The sequence below is a fragment of the Leptodactylus fuscus genome, chromosome 6 (assembly GCF_031893055.1).
Source record: "Leptodactylus fuscus isolate aLepFus1 chromosome 6, aLepFus1.hap2, whole genome shotgun sequence".
Classification (NCBI taxonomy): Eukaryota; Metazoa; Chordata; class Amphibia; order Anura; family Leptodactylidae; genus Leptodactylus; species Leptodactylus fuscus.
Window position 1 is genome coordinate 10099044 of NC_134270.1, and position 15423 is coordinate 10114466.

Sequence of the window (15423 nt, forward strand, 5' to 3'; positions counted from 1 at the left end):
GTAGCCTCAGTTTCCTGTTCTTAGCTGAAAGGAGTGGCACCCGGTGTGGTCTTCTGCTGCTGTAGCCCATCTGCCTCAAAGTTGGACGTACTGTGCGGCGTTCAGAGATGCTCTTCTGGCTACCTTGGTTGTAACGGGTGGCTATTTGAGTCACTGTTGCCTTTCTATCAGCTAGAACCAGTCTGGCCATTCTCCTCTGACCTCTGGCATCAACAACGCATTTCCGCTCACAGAACTGCCGCTCACTGGATGTTTTTTCTTTTTCGGACCATTCTCTGTAAACCCTAGAGATGGTTGTGCGTGAAAATCCCAGTAGATCAGCAGTTTCTGAAATACTCAGACCAGCCCTTCTGGCACCAACAACCATGCCACGTTCAAAGGCACTCAAATCACCTTTCTTCCCCATACTGATGCTCGGTTTGAACTGCAGGAGATTGTCTTGACCATGTCTACATGCCTAAATGCACTGAGTTGCCGCCATGTGATTGGCTGATTAGAAATTAAGTGTTAACGAGCAGTTGGACAGGTGTACCTAATAAAGTGGCCGGTGAGTGTATATACCATAGAAAAAGACAAATAGCTTCCAGCCAAATTCAACAGCTATTGAAGGTCTATGGACACCTTCCGAAAAACAGAACTGAAGATGGACCTAAGGAAATGTATGTAACAAGCCAACCAATTGGACGGTCCACATTTAGAAGATGTCTACTGGATGGTCACTGCACCCATCACTTTTTGTGCTACCTATAACGTTTTGTTCTTTGATATAGTCCTACATGATAATAGTTTGGGCTTACCTGGGTTGCCGAGTAGTCAAACGCCACATCAAACATGTAGGACTTCTCACGGGACCGGTTGGCTCTCAAAATGTCATCTGGGTCTTCCATTGGATCCATAAGAACCACCATCTGTAAGGAGTTATTCTATAGGTTTATAACATTGAACCACAGTTTGATGTGAGACCTTCTGATGAAAGTTGTCCCAATCCACTGCCAAGAGAACATGACGTATTAACCAAGATATTTCCAATGACCGAGGAAGGTCTTTCATTCTTTTGGGTTATATATTTTGGCATTATTGTCCAGTAATTCAATATTAGACGTAAACGCCCCTACTATGGGTCTCAAACAATGGGTTGTCTGGTGGCCAACCATGTCTTTCCTTCAAGCACCGATTCTTATTTTTGAAACCAGTCCCTGGGGGAAGGGTGTCCTATTATGTGCTCCAAGGGGACATCAAGGATACCATCAGAGGATACATATGGGAGGAGGAACTGATTTGCCCAGATACTTTAGACAGCTATTGGGGCAAACAGTAGGTTGAAAGTCTTCTTCCCTCTCCAGTGGTGGAGAATTGGGACACCATACGCAATACTCGACTTGTTCTGTCTAAATAAACCAGTGGTGTGGTGTATATTTTTGTATAACCCTCTTTCAGAACTGTTCTTTCATACCAGCCCATCTCCACCATGGACCCAACCCAACAGCATGACAGTCTCGTAATTGGAAAGGTTACGACCACCATGGTGTTAACAAAGTCCCCACTCTTTCTTGGACTTCTCTTGCCTAAGGTCTTCCTCCTCCTTCACCACCAAGGTTCCTCCTCCTTTCCACCTTTGAGGATCCTTTAAGAGATGAGGTGGATCCTTCATCGACCAGTAATATTTACACTCATTTTGCTCCTTTATTATAATACGTCGAGTGTTCCTCAAGCCAAAAACATCTATTATTCGGAAGAAAACCTCACGTCAGTGGATGAGTGGGGACTTTGTGAGCAGATGCCATTTAGGCTGCGCCGTCTCTAAATTCTTTTAAGTCAGATAAGGAATTATTTCGGAGATGACGCCAGTCTGAACAGACATGGTTCTGTGCCAGACTCAGCCCTGGTACATCTGAGCGTAGGTAACCGGACAATGACCACCTTGACTCCATGACCAGATGGTGTTACCTCAGTGCTACCTGGAACAAAGGCAACTATTTATTTCGGCCCCGGCTGTTAAGGAGGAGATACAGAGAGGAATTTTTGGAAGATTTTCCTTACAGTTACTATTGTTCAGACTATGTTAGGTTGAAAGTCTCAAAAGGACAACCGGGGCTAGGTAGGCCACCGGTAAGTAGACAATGGGGGACGATAAAAAAACAGTCTGAAATATGACTTATTATCTCAGAGTGTTGACTTATTATCTCCAAGACCTGGTTCAGATATAGACTTGGTAGGCACCAATGTATCTCCAGGGATGGACTTATTAGATTTGGTCGGTAACTCATCACCTCCAAATCATCACCTACGAGTACGGACTTAGACCATCTGGCGCTGACTTATCTAAAAACACTCATCTAATCTTTATCCTGATCCTATTGTTCCATTTTTGCTTGATATTCATCTCTTTGCTTTGATGTCTTCCATGTATTGACCCAACCAAGTTCCACGAATGTTACCCTCAACCTTTACTCCTCGATCTAACAACAACCAACAAGTCGAGACAGGACGTCTACTTGCCTGACAGCTATAACTTATGGAGGGCAATTGGGGCACCTGACAGACAAGTCCATGTCTCCTTATGAGGGTTAAAGGTGAAGAACACACCCAGGTTAAACCAAAGCCAATGGTATTGAGATACAAAAGCTCCACATCCAGCACCAACCCTTTAGAGACACACAGGTCTACATCGAGTATCCATATTGCGACACATTTAATGATGAACTTCTACACAATGAGACTATACCTAACCTCAATTTTATAGACTCTCAAAGGAGCCACCTCTGAATTAAGCCTATTGAGACATCTTGGATCCATATCCAACATCATCCCTACAGACGTATTGGGTTTACATCCAATCTGAACCCCACAGACAAACAGTGGGTCTACATCCAACCTCAACCAATCTAAATCTCACAGGCATACAAAGAGTCTACATCCAACCTGAACCCCAGGGATACACAATGGGTCTACATCCAACCTGAACCCCAGAGATACACAATGGGTCTACATCCAACCTCAACTCCACAGATACACAATGGGTCTACATCCAACCTCAACTCCACAGACACACAATGGGTCTACATCCAACCTGAACCCCACATACAAGCAGTGGGTCTACATCCAACCTCAACCCCACAACCAATCTGAATCTCACAGGCATACAAAGAGTCTACATCCAACCTGAACCCCAGAGATACACAATGAGTCTACATCCAACCTCAACTCCACAGATACACAATGGGTCTACATCCAACCTCAACTCCACAGATACACAATGGGTCTACATCCAACCTCAACTCCACAACCAATGTGCAGGAGTGAACCTGGGCTTTCTGCTGCCTGAAGCGGCATCAGAAAGCCGCCCCCCCAGGAGGGGCGGAGCTGAGGGGGCGGGGTCGCAAGAAAGGGGCAGGGTTGAGCAGAATGGGGCGGGGTTGAGTGGAAAGGGGGCGTGGCCGAGCTGAGCGAGCGGCGTTCACAGGCAGGGAGAGGACCTGCTCTCTGCCTGAGTGTGAGGGGCGGCCGCTGGAGCAGCGTTGCGTCCAGCAAGGCCGCCCCAATACACCGCCTGCTTCCCGTGTCGGACTGCAGACACGGTGACGCTAAGCCAGTCCAGGACAGCTTGTCCTGGACTGGCTTAGGTCAGCAAAAATGCTGCCCTCCCGAGGCCCTGGCATAGCGCCGCCTGAAGCGGTCGCTTCAGGTCGCCTCATGGGAGGTGCGGCGCTGCCAATGTAAATCTCACAGGCATCCAACCTGAACCCCAGAGATACACAATGGGTCTACATCCAACCTGAACCCCATAGACACACAAAGAGTCTACATCTAACTTCAACCCCACAGACACAATGGGTCTACATCCAACCTCAACCCCACAGACACAATGGGTCTACATCCAACCTCAACTCTACAGACTCACAAAGAGTCTACTTCCAACCTCAACCCCACAGACACAATGGGTCTACATCCAACCTCAACTCTACAGACTCACAAAGAGTCTACATCCAACCTCAACTCTACAGACTCACAAAGAGTCTACATCCAACCTCAACCCCACAGACACAATGGGTCTACATCCAACCTCAACCCCACAGACACAATGGGTCTACATCCAACCTCAACTCCACAACCAATCTGAATCTCACAGGCATACAAAGAGTCTACATCTGACCTCAACTCCACAGTCACCCAATGGATTTACATCCAACCTCATAGACCGACTGGATTCACAATCACCTCAAACTATTGAAACACAATTTTTCTGGCCTAGGTGTGTGTGAATGAGCCGCATCTTTGGCGTACAGCCCTTTCCCTCGCCAAATATTTGCCACATCATTTCTTCCATGCCCCACTTGCCACTTTTTATGAAAGTGGGTGGAATGGGACAGAGACCGAGCTGGGCCAGTGCGGGGCCCACGGCCTAACAAATTTACTAAAACTCACAAATTTTGAAGTCTACATCCATGTGAGCGCGCCAGTTCAGAACCACGGTTCCATGGCATAACTACATGCCAGATTTTTCCGTTGTGTGAACATGCCCTTACCTGGCATCACCACCCTATAGTCCGTACACCACCTGCCAGATACGTGAAGGGTTTCTATTTCCAACTTAAGATACCGCAGGATCTCCTTAATTATCCTGTGCAAATCACAAGGAGCTGGAGTTATAAGATGTCTCAAGTAGCCATCTGGTTGTTACATGGACGCTTGTGTAATCCCGTCTGGAGTCTTACACCTTAAGGGTCTTATACCTGCCATATGTTATGGAGGGGCGGTGGGGGCACTAGAGCATGCCCGTGGTGACAGAAGGAAGGGCCGCTCCGCACACATCTCCTCACACCCTCATCATTGGACATCATTGTCCCGGGAAATCAGATCTAGGCTACAATTCATTAGGACAATGAAAAATTTATTCTATTTGGCAGAGGTTCCCGAAATTTGGTCACTCCCAAGCCATGTATATAGAGTATAGGGGAAGCAAGCCACAAGGCACGTGGTGCCCCAATGAGGTCAACAATGACCCTAATCATTAGATATTAACATTATCTGGTATGGACGCCATGTGACTCGATATGTGGGTGGTGAATTTCTCTAGTGGACCCCAGGAATAAAGGGGAGACCTAGCGGACTCCTGGGAAGCGAGCGAATATCCCAGGTGCCATGTCCTGACTACATTCTCACCTCTTTTGATCCCTGCAGTCCTGACATAGAGGTCATTGTATGGAGTGAGGGTGACTGCAGTAATGGGGAGAGGTAGACGTCCAAATACATGGTCTAGGGTCTGTATAATTTAGGGGATCTGGCCTGGGTTCTGTATTAGTTTAAGACTACTGGTCTGGAGTTTTAGTTTATTAAGGGGATCTAGTCTAGGGTACAGGTGAGAGGATCTGCATTAGTTTAGGGGTCTGGTGTCTGTATTTATTTAGAAGTATGTTGTGGGGTATGCACTAGTCTGGTCTGGGGTCTGTATTAGTTTAGAGGTAAGTTGTGGGGTCTGTATTAGTTTAGGGGTCTGGTCTGGGGTCTGTATTAGTTTAGGGGTCTGGTCTGGGGTCTGTATTAGTCAGGGAGTCTGGTCTGGGGTCTGTATTAGTTTAGAGGTCTGGTCTGGGGTCTGTATTAGTTTAGGAGTCTGGTCTGGGGTCTGTATTAGTTTAGGGGTCTGGTCTGGGGTCTGTATTAGTTTAGGGGTCTGGTCTGGGGTCTGTATTAGTTTAGGGGTCTGGTCTGGGGTCTGTATTAGTTTAGAGGTAAGTTGTGGGGTCTGTATTAGTTTAGAGGTAAGTTGTGGGGTCTGTATTAGTTTAGGGGTCTGGTCTGGGGTCTGTATTAGTTTAGGGGTCTGGTCTGGGGTCTGTATTAGTCAGGGAGTCTGGTCTGGGGTCTGTATTAGTTTAGAGGTCTGGTCTGGGGTCCGTATTAGTTTAGGAGTCTGGTCTGGGGTCTGTATTAGTTTAGGGGTCTGGTCTGGGGTCTGTATTAGTTTAGGGGTCTGGTCTGGGGTCTGTATTAGTTTAGGGGTCTGGTCTGGGGTCTGTATTAGTTTAGGGGTCTGGTCTGGGGTCTGTATTAGTTTAGGGGTCTGGTCTGGGGTCTGTATTAGTTTAGAGGTCTGGTCTGAGGTCTGTATTAGTTTAGGAGTCTGGTCTGGGGTCTGTATTAGTTTAGGAGTCTGGTCTGGGGTCTGTATTAGTTTAGGGGTCTGGTCTGGGGTCTGTATTAGTTTAGGGGTCTGGTCTGGGGTCAGTATTAGTTTAGGAGTCTGGTCTGGGGTCTGTATTAGTTTAGGGGTCTGGTCTGGGGTCTGTATTAGTTTAGGAGTCTGGTCTGGGGTCTGTATTTGTTTAGGGGTCTGGTCTGGGGTCTGTATTAGTTTAGGGGTCTGGTCTGGGGTCTGTATTAGTTTAGGGGTCTGGTCTGGGGTCTGTATTAGTTTAGAGGTCTGGTCTGGGGTCTGTATTAGTTTAGGGGTCTGGTCTGGGGTCTGTATTAGTTTAGGGGTTTGTATTAGTTTAGGGGTCTGGTCTGGGGTCTGTATTAGTTTAGGGGTCTGGTCTGGGGTCTGTATTAGTTTAGGGGTCTGGTCTGGGGTCTGTATTAGTTTAGGGGTCTGGTCTGGGGTCTGTATTAGTTTAGGGGTCTGGTCTGGGGTCTGTATTAGTTTAGGGGTCTGGTCTGGGGTCTGTATTAGTTTAGGGGTCTGGTCTGGGGTCTGTATTAGTTTAGGGGTCTGGTCTGGGGTCTGTATTAGTTTAGAGGTCTGGTCTGGGGTCTGTATTAGTTTAGGGGTCTGGTCTGGGGTCTGTATTAGTTTAGGGGTTTGTATTAGTTTAGGGGTCTGGTCTGGGGTCTGTATTAGTTTAGGGGTCTGGTCTGGGGTCTGTATTATTTAAGGGGTCTGGTCTGGGGTCTGTATTAGTTTAGGAGTCTGGTCTGGGGTCTGTATTAGTTTAGGGGTTTGTATTAGTTTAGGGGTCTGGTCTGGGGTCTGTATTAGTTTAGGGGTCTGGTCTGGGGTCTGTATTAGTTTAGGGGTCTGGTCTGGGGTCTGTATTAGTTTAGGGGTCTGGTCTGGGGTCTGTATTAGTTTAGGGGTCTGGTCTGGGGTCTGTATTAGTTTAGGGGTCTGGTCTGGGATCTGTATTAGTTTAGGGGTCTGGTCTGGGGTCTGTATTAGTTTAGGGGTCTGGTCTGGGGTCTGTATTAGTTTAGGGGTCTGGTCTGGGATCTGTATTAGTTTAGGGGTCTGGTCTGGGATCTGTATTAGTTTAGGGGTCTGGTCTGGGGTCTGTATTAGTTTAGGGGTCTGGTCTGGGGTCTGTATTAGTTTAGGGGTCTGGTCTGGGATCTGTATTAGTTTAGAGGTCTGGTCTGGGGTCTGTATTAGTTTAGGGGTCTGGTCTGGGGTCTGTATTAGTTTAGGAGTCTGGTCTGGGGTCTGTATTAGTTTAGGGGTCTGGTCTGGGGTCTGTATTTATGTCGGTAGGTTAGGACTAGGGTCTATAATTCTATAATAATTTAGGGGATCTAGGCCTCTGTCTAGACTTGAGATCTGGGGGCTTTGTATTTATAGAGGACCATTCGGGCCTTACGAAATGAGCGCTGGGTTGTAACGTCCGGTCCCACCTGATAGTACAGTGCTATGGAATAGTACAGATCGGGGGGAGGGGTGGGGGACGCTCCACACAGCAATGACTACAAGGCCCACTCTTCTGACAGTGGAGGGATATCAGTGCAAAAACTAATGCCACTGATGTCTCCAGAATTGGAGTGTACACCAGGAGAGCTGAAATCATACCGCACATTTCTGAGGACGTGACTCCGGCCGTATCATTGTAGGGGGTTGATCTGACTTAGTTAGTGGTCAGTCTAGGGGTGTATCACTGTTGGGGATTGGTGCTGACGCCAGTATTTGTTTAGGGGGGGCCTAGTCTGGGATCTGACTTCATTTTGGGTAAATAAAGAGAGTCACTGGAACTACTTGTGACCCCGTCCTCCATTAATAGTTGATGGGATGGGGGTGTCGGGGGTACAGGGGGCGCCGGCCGCCGGCAGCTTTATTGTCACCACATCTGATTATCTTTTCTCTTTAGCCATGTCGCTGCCATCATTGTCTGACTGTCCAGGAAGTTACCACAGCAATGCTGCCATCTGCGCCTCCGCTGATCTGCCTTCTTATGTCAGCCAGTCGTCCAGACCTCGAATGCTCTCACCTCCTCCCGCTGACCCCAATTATTTACCAGAGAGGTACGCCATGCCTCCCGCCTCACAACGTACCAAGTCTGGATCGAGAACATTGGCATTGTATAAGTATTAGTCCCCTGTACGGAAACATATCCTAAAGCCGACCACAATGGTGAATACTATACTATCTCCGCCATAGTTACCCCTATATACCCCGAGTATAATGTACGCCGTACCTGTTCATCCACCTTGTGGGCAATGATGGTGGCGCCTTCTACCAGCTCTGTCTCATTGATCGGCCGGATGCGGAGTGCAACCTGTCGTGGAAGAAAGAAGAAAAAAATGGCGTCATCATAACCATAATACAGTAATATTATATCCTACATACAGAAGACTACAACCCCCAGCATGGCCATAATACAGGTCTATTATACTCTATACATAGAGGACTACAACCCCCAACATGGCCATAATACAGGTCTATTATACTGTATACATAGAGGACTACAACCCCCAACATGGCCATAATACAGGTCTATTATACTCTATACATAGAGGACTACAACCCCCAGCATGGCCATAATACAGGTCTATTATACTGTATACATAGAGGACTACAACCCCCAACATGGCCATAATACAGGTCTATTATACTCTATACATAGAGGACTACAACCCCCAACATGGCCATAATACAGGTCTATTATACTGTATACATAGAGGACTACAACCCCCAACATGGCCATAATACAGGTCTATTATACTCTATACATAGAGGACTACAACCCCCAACATGGCCATAATACAGGTCTATTATACTGTATACATAGAGGACTACAACCCCCAACATGGCCATAATACAGGTCTATTATACTCTATACATAGAGGACTACAACCCCCAGCATGGCCATAATACAGGTCTATTATACTGTATACATAGAGGACTACAACCCCCAACATGGCCATAATACAGGTCTATTATACTCTATACATAGAGGACTACAACCCCCAACATGGCCATAATACAGGTCTATTATACTCTATACATAGAGGACTACAACCCCCAACATGGCCATAATACAGGTCTATTATACTGTATACATAGAGGACTACAACCCCCAACATGGCCATAATACAGGTCTATTATACTCTATACATAGAGGACTACAACCCCCAACATGGCCGTAATACAGGTCTATTATACTGTATACATAGAGGACTACAACCCCCAACATGGCCATAATACAGGTCTATTATACTCTATACATAGAGGACTACAACCCCCAACATGGCCATAATACAGGTCTATTATACCGTATACATAGAGGACTACAACCCCCAACATGGCCATAATACAGGTCTATTATACCGTATACATAGAGGACTACAACCCCCAACATGGCCATAATACAGGTCTATTATACTCTGTACATAGAGGGCTACAACCCCCAGCATGGCCATAATACAGGTCTATTATACTGTATACATAGAGGACTACAACCCCCAACATGGCCGTAATACAGGTCTATTATACTATATACATAGAGGACTACAACCCCCAACATGGCCATAATACAGGTCTATTATACTCTATACATAGAGGACTACAACCCCCAACATGGCCATAATACAGGTCTATTATACTGTATACATAGAGGACTACAACCCCCCAATATGGCCATAATACAGGTCTATTATACTCTATACATAGAGGACTACAACCCCCAACATGGCCATAATACAGGTCTATTATACTCTATACATAGAGGACTACAACCCCCAGCATGGCCATAATACAGGTCTATTATACTCTATACATAGAGGACTACAACCCCCAACATGGCCATAATACAGGTCTATTATACTATATACATAGAGGACTACAACCCCCAACATGGCCGTAATACAGGTCTATTATACTGTATACATAGAGGACTACAACCCCCAACATGGCCATAATACAGGTCTATTATACTCTGTACATAGAGGACTACAACCCCCAACATGGCCATAATACAGGTCTATTATACTGTATACATAGAGGACTACAACCCCCAACATGGCCATAATACAGGTCTATTATACTCTGTACATAGAGGGCTACAACCCCCAACATGGCCATAATACAGGTCTATTATACTGTATACATAGAGGACTACAACCCCCAACATGGCCATAATACAGGTCTATTATACTCTATACATAGAGGACTACAACCCCCAACATGCCCATAATACAGGTCTATTATACTCTATACATAGAGGACTACAACCCCCAACATGGCCATAATACAGGTCTATTATACTCTATACATAGAGGACTACAACCCCCAACATGGCCGTAATACAGGTCTATTATACTGTATACATAGAGGACTACAACCCCCAACATGGCCATAATACAGGTCTATTATACTCTGTACATAGAGGACTACAACCCCCAACATGGCCATAATACAGGTCTATTATACTCTATACATAGAGGACTACAACCCCCAACATGGCCATAATACAGGTCTATTATACTCTATACATAGAGGACTACAACCCCCAACATGGCCGTAATACAGGTCTATTATACTGTATACATAGAGGACTACAACCCCCAACATGGCCATAATACAGGTCTATTATACTCTGTACATAGAGGACTACAACCCCCAACATGGCCATAATACAGGTCTATTATACTCTATACATAGAGCACTACAACCCCCAACATGGCCATAATACAGGTCTATTACACTGTATACATAGAGGACTACAACCCCCAACATGGCCATAATACAGGTCTATTATACTCTGTACATAGAGGGCTACAACCCCCAACATGGCCATAATACAGGTCTATTATACTCTATACATAGAGGGCTACAACCCCCAACATGGCCATAATACAGGTCTATTATACTCTATACATAGAGCACTACAACCCCCAACATGGCCATAATACAGGTCTATTACACTGTATACATAGAGGACTACAACCCCCAACATGGCCATAATACAGGTCTATTATACTCTGTACATAGAGGGCTACAACCCCCAGCATGGCCATAATACAGGTCTATTATACTGTATACATAGAGGACTACAACCCCCAGCATGGCCATAATACAGGTCTATTATACTGTATACATAGAGGACTACAACCCCCAACATGGCCATAATACAGGTCTATTATACCGTATACATAGAGGACTACAACCCCCAACATGGCCATAATACAGGTCTATTATACTCTATACATAGAGGACTACAACCCCCAGCATGGCCATAATACAGGTCTATTACACTGTATACATAGAGGACTACAACCCCCAACATGGCCATAATACAGGTCTATTATACTGTATACATAGAGGGCTACAACCCCCAACATGGCCATAATACAGGTCTATTATACTGTATACATAGAGCACTACAACCCCCAGCATGGCCATAATACAGGTCTATTATACTGTATACATAGAGGACTACAACCCCCAACATGGCCATAATACAGGTCTATTATACTCTGTACATAGAGGACTACAACCCCCAACATGGCCATAATACAGGTCTATTACACTGTATACATAGAGGACTACAACCCCCAACATGGCCATAATACAGGTCTATTATACTCTATACATAGAGGACTACAACCCCCAGCATGGCCATAATACAGGTCTATTACACTGTATACATAGAGGACTACAACCCCCAACATGGCCATAATACAGGTCTATTATACTATATACATAGAGCACTACAACCCCCAACATGGCCATAATACAGGTCTATTATACTATATACATAGAGGACTACAACCCCCAACATGGCCATAATACAGGTCTATTATACTGTATACATAGAGGACTACAACCCCCAACATGGCCATAATACAGGTCTATTATACTCTATACATAGAGGACTACAACCCCCAGCATGGCCATAATACAGGTCTATTATACTCTGTACATAGAGGACTACAACCCCCAACATGGCCATAATACAGGTCTATTATACTCTATACATAGAGCGCTACAACCCCCAGCATGGCCATAATACAGGTCTATTATACTGTATACATAGAGGACTACAACCCCCAACATGGCCATAATACAGGTCTATTATACTGTATACATAGAGGACTACAACCCCCAACATGGCCATAATACAGGTCTATTATACTCTATACATAGAGGACTACAACCCCCAACATGGCCATAATACAGGTCTATTATACTGTATACATAGAGGACTACAACCCCCAACATGGCCATAACACAGGTCTATTATACTCTGTACATAGAGGACTACAACCCCCAACATGGCCATAATACAGGTCTATTATACTCTATACATAGAGGACTACAACCCCCAACATGGCCGTAATACAGGTCTATTATACTGTATACATAGAGGACTACAACCCCCAACATGGCCATAATACAGGTCTATTATACTATATACATAGAGGACTACAACCCCCAACATGGCCATAATACAGGTCTATTATACTGTATACATAGAGGACTACAACCCCCAACATGGCCATAATACAGGTCTATTACACTGTATACATAGAGGACTACAACCCCCAACATGGCCATAATACAGGTCTATTATACTCTATACATAGAGGACTACAACCCCCAACATGGCCATAATACAGGTCTATTATACTCTATACATAGAGGACTACAACCCCCAGCATGGCCATAATACAGGTCTATTACACTGTATACATAGAGGACTACAACCCCCAACATGGCCATAATACAGGTCTATTATACTCTATACATAGAGGACTACAACCCCCAACATGGCCATAATACAGGTCTATTATACTCTATACATAGAGGACTACAACCCCCAGCATGGCCATAATACAGGTCTATTACACTGTATACATAGAGGACTACAACCCCCAACATGGCCATAATACAGGTCTATTATACTCTATACATAGAGGACTACAACCCCCAGCATGGCCATAATACAGGTCTATTATACTGTATACATAGAGGACTACAACCCCCCAACATGGCCATAATACAGGTCTATTATACTATATACATAGAGGACTACAACCCCCAACATGGCCATAATACAGGTCTATTATACTATATACATAGAGCACTACAACCCCCAACATGGCCATAATACAGGTCTATTATACTCTATACATAGAGGACTACAACCCCCAACATGGCCATAATACAGGTCTATTACACTGTATACATAGAGGACTACAACCCCCAGCATGGCCATAATACAGGTCTATTATACTATATACATAGAGGACTACAACCCCCAACATGGCCATAATACAGGTCTATTATACTATATACATAGAGCACTACAACCCCCAACATGGCCATAATACAGGTCTATTATACTCTATACATAGAGGACTACAACCCCCAACATGGCCATAATACAGGTCTATTATACTCTATACATAGAGGACTACAACCCCCAACATGGCCATAATACAGGTCTATTATACTCTATACATAGAGCACTACAACCCCCAGCATGGCCATAATACAGGTCTATATAGTAATCTGTCCTGGTCATGTGATCACAGGGGTGCGCTATCTGTCCTGTATCCGGGCACCTGAGTGGTCACATGACCAGGACAGTAGATATGTAAGGTTACTGTTCACTGACAGCCATCAGAGATGGGGAAGACCAGGAGGCATTTCTATGTATAAGGTCTCATTACTGGAGCCAGAAGACCCTTCACTGGGAAACTCTAATGAGTAGTCTCTAGGAAAGCTGGGTGACTTGTATGGTAATAACACCGGCCTCCACCCAGCTTTCCCAAGGGCAGGTAAAAACATTAAATCCACAGACAGGGGCGAGTAGTGTGAGCGAAGATGGCAGAGACGACATGTGATATAAGGCCTCCTGCACATGACTGTAATTTTTATCCACAATTTTGGATCTCCAATAACAGATGAAGTCCCGGCGCAGACACACAACAGCGCTCCGACCAACTGAAGAGCCGCAAATTATAGAGCAGGTCCTATAGGTGCCCTATATCTGCCAGGATTTGTGGCTCCGTCCAGTCATATCAGTATACAGGTGAGTGAATACTATGGATGACACCCGGACACCTGTCCATGTTACTGACCTGCAGACGGCGCACAGCCATGTGCATGACACCAACTGTATATACACACAGGGTGCAGGACAGTGTGTGGGTATAACTGTCTCTATATGTCTGTAGGAGTGTACAGCCTATATATATATATATATATATATATATATATATATATATATATATATCTATATCAGTGTGAAGACATATGGGGTGTACAGTATATAAGCATATGTAAGGTTTGTATGGGATTGTACAGTGTAAACGTATATGTATATTTTTGTATGGGGTGTATAGTATGTATATATATATATATATGTTTGTGTATGGGAGTGTACAGTACATACAGTCCTATGAAAACGTTTGGGCACCCCTATTAATCTTAATCATTTTTAGTTCTAAATATTTTGGTGTTTGCAACAGCCATTTCAGTTTGATATATCTAATAACTGATGGACACAGTAATATTTCAGGATTGAAATGAGGTTTATTGTATTAACAGAAAATGCGCAATATGCATTAAACCAAAATTTGACCGGTGCAAAAATATGGGCACCTCAACAGAAAAGTGACATTAATATTTAGTACATCCTCCTTTTGCAAAGATAACAGCCTCTAGTCGCTTCCTGTAGCTTTTAATCAGTTCCTGGATCCTGGATGAAGGGATTTTGGACCATTTCTTTCTACAAAACAATTCAAGTTCAGTTAAGTTTGATGGTCGCCGAGCATGGACAGCCCGCTCTCAAATGATCTGAAAACAAAGATTGTTCAACATAGTTGTTCAGGGGAAGGATACAAAAAGTTGTCTCAGAGATTTAACCTGTCAGTTTCCACTGTGAGGAACATAGTAAGGAAATGGAAGACCACGGGGACAGTTCTTGTTAAGCCCAGAAGTGGCAGGCCAAGAAAAATATCAGAAAGGCAGAGAAGAAGAATGGTGAGAACAGTCAAGGACAATCCACAGACCACCTCCAAAGAGCTGCAGCATCATCTTGCTGCAGATGGTGTCACTGTGCATCGGTCAACTATACAGCGCACTTTGCACAAATAGAAGCTGTATGGGAGAGTGATGAGAAAGAAGCCGTTTCTGCACGTACGCCACAAATAGAGTTGCCTGAGGTATGAAAAAGCACATTTGGACAAGGCAGCTTCATTTTGGAAACA

The 15423-nt window shown here is 44.7% G+C and overlaps 1 protein-coding gene across 1 annotated transcript in view; it reads right to left on the bottom strand.

Moving 5' to 3' along the window:
• The window catches only part of KIF19 (kinesin family member 19), a 40567-nt gene that overhangs the window by 22326 nt on the left and 2818 nt on the right, over positions 1 to 15423 (bottom strand). The window contains exons 2-3 of the mRNA XM_075279364.1: positions 8403 to 8483; positions 798 to 908 (exon numbers count right to left, since the gene is read on the bottom strand). Coding sequence (XP_075135465.1) covers positions 798 to 908; positions 8403 to 8483 — 192 coding nt within the window. The remainder of the gene's footprint in view (positions 1 to 797; positions 909 to 8402; positions 8484 to 15423) is intronic.